General features: G+C 34.9%; 1 protein-coding gene across 1 annotated transcript in view; it reads left to right on the top strand.

Annotated features, from left to right (window-relative positions):
• The window catches only part of LOC107645483 (ent-copalyl diphosphate synthase, chloroplastic), a 21,054-nt gene extending 17,286 nt beyond the window's left edge, over positions 1–3,768 (top strand). The window contains exons 11-14 of the mRNA XM_016349519.2: positions 1,795–1,893; positions 1,975–2,211; positions 2,893–3,016; positions 3,253–3,768. Of these exons, the coding sequence (XP_016205005.1) occupies positions 1,795–1,893; positions 1,975–2,211; positions 2,893–3,016; positions 3,253–3,654 (862 nt within the window). The 3' untranslated portion in view covers positions 3,655–3,768. The remainder of the gene's footprint in view (positions 1–1,794; positions 1,894–1,974; positions 2,212–2,892; positions 3,017–3,252) is intronic.

Below are 3,979 nucleotides of genomic sequence, written 5' to 3'. Positions count from 1 at the left end.
GGGGGAGAGGAGGGAGAGGGGAAGGGAGAGGGGAAAGGGGAAAGGAAGAGGGGGAAGGGGAAGGAGGGAGAGGACGGCGCCGGTGAAGCTTGGAGCTGCCGTCGCCGGAAGAAAGAAGAAAGCAGAGGGGCTGCGACGGGGGAGAAGAGAAGAGGGGAAAGAGAGAGGGAGCGCCAGTGGAGGGGAGGACCGTTCATGCATGCTTCTGCCGCCGTGGAGTGCGTCGCCGGGAAGAGGAGCACGACGCGAGGAGGGCGGCGCGCGAAGGAGAGAGAGAGGGATCCGAGGCTGAGCTGGTCCGCGCACGCTCCGTCGCCGGTCCGCGGGTGATGGGTGGCCAAGGAGAGAGAGGGACCGAGGGTGGAGTGCGTCGCCGGTCCTCGCACGCTCCGTCGCTGCCGCTGGTGATGATGGGTGGCTCTGCGCCGGTGGTTTTGCATCTGCTTCTTCTGCTTCTTCTTCTGTTGCATCTGCTTCTGTAGTTTCGGCTTCTGCATCAGCATCTTCTTCTTCTGCATCTGCTTCTGTTTGAGTTTCTGTTTTTGATTCTATGACTGTCTCTGCTTCTGCATCTGTGACTGCATCTGCTTCTGATTTTGATTTGTTGTTTTTTGATTTGGTTGTTAAATTTGTTGAATTTGGGTTGATTTGTTAAATTTCTGATTTCTGGATTTGTTGAATTTGTGTTGATTTTATTGATGTTATTTTTTTTGGTGTGGAGGGTAGGTAAAGGAGCTGGTGGTGGTGCTGGTGGGAGTAAAGGTGCTGGTGGTGGTTGAGGTAAAGGTGCTGATGGTCGTGGAGGGCATTTTTGTCCAGAAAAAATTAAAAGGACGATTTTAATATGAAAAAACACGTTAAGGATTATTTTAAATCTAAAATTACGTTGGGGACGGTTTCGATTTTGACCCTCAACGTTAGGGACCAAAACAATACTTATCCCTATATAATATGATAAATATTAAGTCGTTAATAGTTTTCTCTCACATTTACCTTTTTTTTTAAATATTAACACTATTAATGTTTATTTTTCTTCGCTAAAAACATTGGCCCTATATATTTCTCGATTAAAGTTCAAAAGTGATTTCTAAGATTGATTTTGTATAGTAAAATTGTATCTCTAAAATTTCAATTGCATAAAAAGTATATACAAAATTGACTGATGTAACTTACGTTCCATTTTTCATTAACGGTTTGCTAATGTAATTTGATGATGTAAATTTTTAGTACATGTCTTATATCATGATTTGATCACATATAAATAAAGTAGTGACAGCTCGATCAATTATACATAACATGCATACATAAATGGTAGGACATCTTGTTACAGTAATATTATTCACGTAATTAAATCATAACGTAAGACGTGTAATGTGTAATTATATTTTTTATATAATTATAAAAAATGTTACTTGTCTTTTAAAATTTAGTTTTTAATAAATTTTTTTAAGTATTTATTATTATTTAATTAATTTAAATATTCACTTTTATCTATCAATTGTTCCAAAAATTAAAGAAATTACTTGTTTTTTATTTTTTATTTTTTCTAAAGACCGAATAAAAGACAATATTTAAAGGAGAAAACAAGTTAAAAGCTAACCTGAGTCTAAGTCATTCTTAAAGACGTTTTTTTTGTGCACAAGACCAATATCAAGATCCTCTTTAGAGCTTTAGTCATATTTCCTGTTCCAGTTCCACAATAACTTACAACTAATTATACACTTTATTTTTGTGTGCTGCACATGCCGCCATCTCTTCAGTTTATTTATTTATGTATTTGTTTATTGTTGGCAGGTTGCCTAGTGTGAACAACGAGATTTATCTTGAACTTGCCAAATTGGATTACAGCAAGAGTCAAGCAGTGCACTCTGCAGAATGGGAGAAAATCCAACGGTGAGGCACTCAATTATTATTTTATAAGATATGTGTATTGAAAATTGACGTGCTTCTAAATTTTGCAATGGAAATTGTTAGATGGCACTCGGAAACAGGATTGGAGGATTTTGGAGTGAGCAAAGAGAGTATTCTCCAAGCTTATTTTGTGGCAGCAGCTTGCATATTTGAACCTCAAAGGTGGTTAGAGCGACTCGCATGGGCTAAAACCGTAACTTTGATTCATGCATTCAAGTTCCATATCAACCATGATGAAGCAAGGAAGGTCATTTTAGAACAACTCAATAACAACTTTAACAGACAAGACTTGTCAAACAGGTAAATAAATATTAGAAAAAAAGACAAATAAATTCTTGGACTTTTAGTTTACGGATATTTAAGTTTTCGAAAAATTTTAAAATACATTTAAATTCTTGAATTTTTTAAAATTTAGACACATCAATTCCTTTGTTCACTTGGGTCTGTTAGGCCTAATAAAAAAATCAAATGTAACTTTAATTGTACTGACCTAACCGATATACGGACGTACATGTAAAAAAATGTTTAAAATGAGACAAATTAAATTTGAGAAGGTCAAGAACTGCTAGAGACATACCTTTTATTGATATTAGCCAACATTTTTAGCTAATACTTTATTTTTATACGCTTAGGAGTTAAACTTTAGTATTTAGGGTCTAAAATGGAGTATACAAAGTATAGAATGTTTGGCTAAAAGTTAGTCAAAAATAATACCTTTAGGAAAAAATCTAGGAGACTAGCAATTTTATTAAAATCTGGTAAGCACACAACCAGTAAAAGAAAAATGCCAATCCTATATCATTAGATGTAATCTTACACCGTTAAAAACATTAATGATGACTAATTTATGACTACAAATTACAAAATTTGATTGCACCTAACACTCCTCATAATTTTATTCGTCCAGTAACATTGCTCTTTATTCTATTATACATCTTTTAGAAACTTGAATGTGTGGTGAATATGCAACCCATGCTGCAGGAGGCTTGATAAGAACAACAAAAACGAGCAACTTCTTGGGATTTTGCTGATAACTCTTGACTATCTTGGATTGGAGTTCTTTCAAAATCATGGACAGGAAATTTCCCATTATTTGAATCAAATTGTGAGTTTTTATTTATTTATTTATTTATTCCTTGTGATTGGAACACAACAAAATTTACAGTTTGTTTAGTTTAACAAAACATTTTGTTTTTATATTGTGAAAGGTAAAGGAAGAAAATTTTTATTATTTTTTACAAAATCTTAAATAAAAAATATTAAAAATGAAAATAAAAACACAATGTAACAAATAAGAGAGGTTAGTCTCTTTTGAAAATTTGTTATTCCTGAATTGGTCAGTGGCAGAGTTGGTTGTTTAGTTGGCAAAATGAAGGAAGCAGCTCCAAAAGAGAAGCAGAGTTGATTGTGCAAACTATAAATTTAATGGCTGGTGATTGGTTACAAGAGCTACAGCTAAATTCTCAGTACCAAAGATTACTCAAAGCCACTAACAAAGTCTGCCATAAGCTCAAAGATTACCAAAGTGAGAAGGGAAAAAATGAACTGAGTATTGCAACCAAACCCACCACTACACCAGAAATAGAATCAGAAATGCAAGAGTTTGTGCAAGTAGTGCTCCAAAATTCCCAAGATGGCATTAAGAGTTCATTCTTCTTGGTGGCCAAGAGTTTTTACTATGTTGCATATTTTGACTCTCAGACCATTATGTCTCACGCTGACAAGTCCTATTTCAGAAAGTGATGTAATAAATTAACATATTTCACTTTTTCAGTGGAATATATAGACCTTGAACCTTTTAAGATGGGAACCCTAATATGCAATAAAATAAACCATCACAGGGATGGACATTTTATATTTTCTTCCACTCATTCACAATATCTAATTTTTAATTATTCTATAATATTGCACTCATTCACACAAAACTATGAATTGCTTCTCTGCTTAGTTAGATTTTGGTTAGGTGCTCTATTTATTGCACAACTCCTCAACACTAGATATAACTAATATATAGTAATCCGTGACTGACTTCCTTGAATTTGAACATGTCCCTTAATCACTATCTAAA

The sequence above is a fragment of the Arachis ipaensis genome, chromosome B01 (assembly GCF_000816755.2).
Source record: "Arachis ipaensis cultivar K30076 chromosome B01, Araip1.1, whole genome shotgun sequence".
In the NCBI taxonomy this organism is placed as follows: domain Eukaryota; kingdom Viridiplantae; phylum Streptophyta; class Magnoliopsida; order Fabales; family Fabaceae; genus Arachis; species Arachis ipaensis.
The sequence above is the reverse complement of the archived record's forward strand: the minus strand, read 5'-3'. Positions and strand labels throughout refer to the sequence as shown.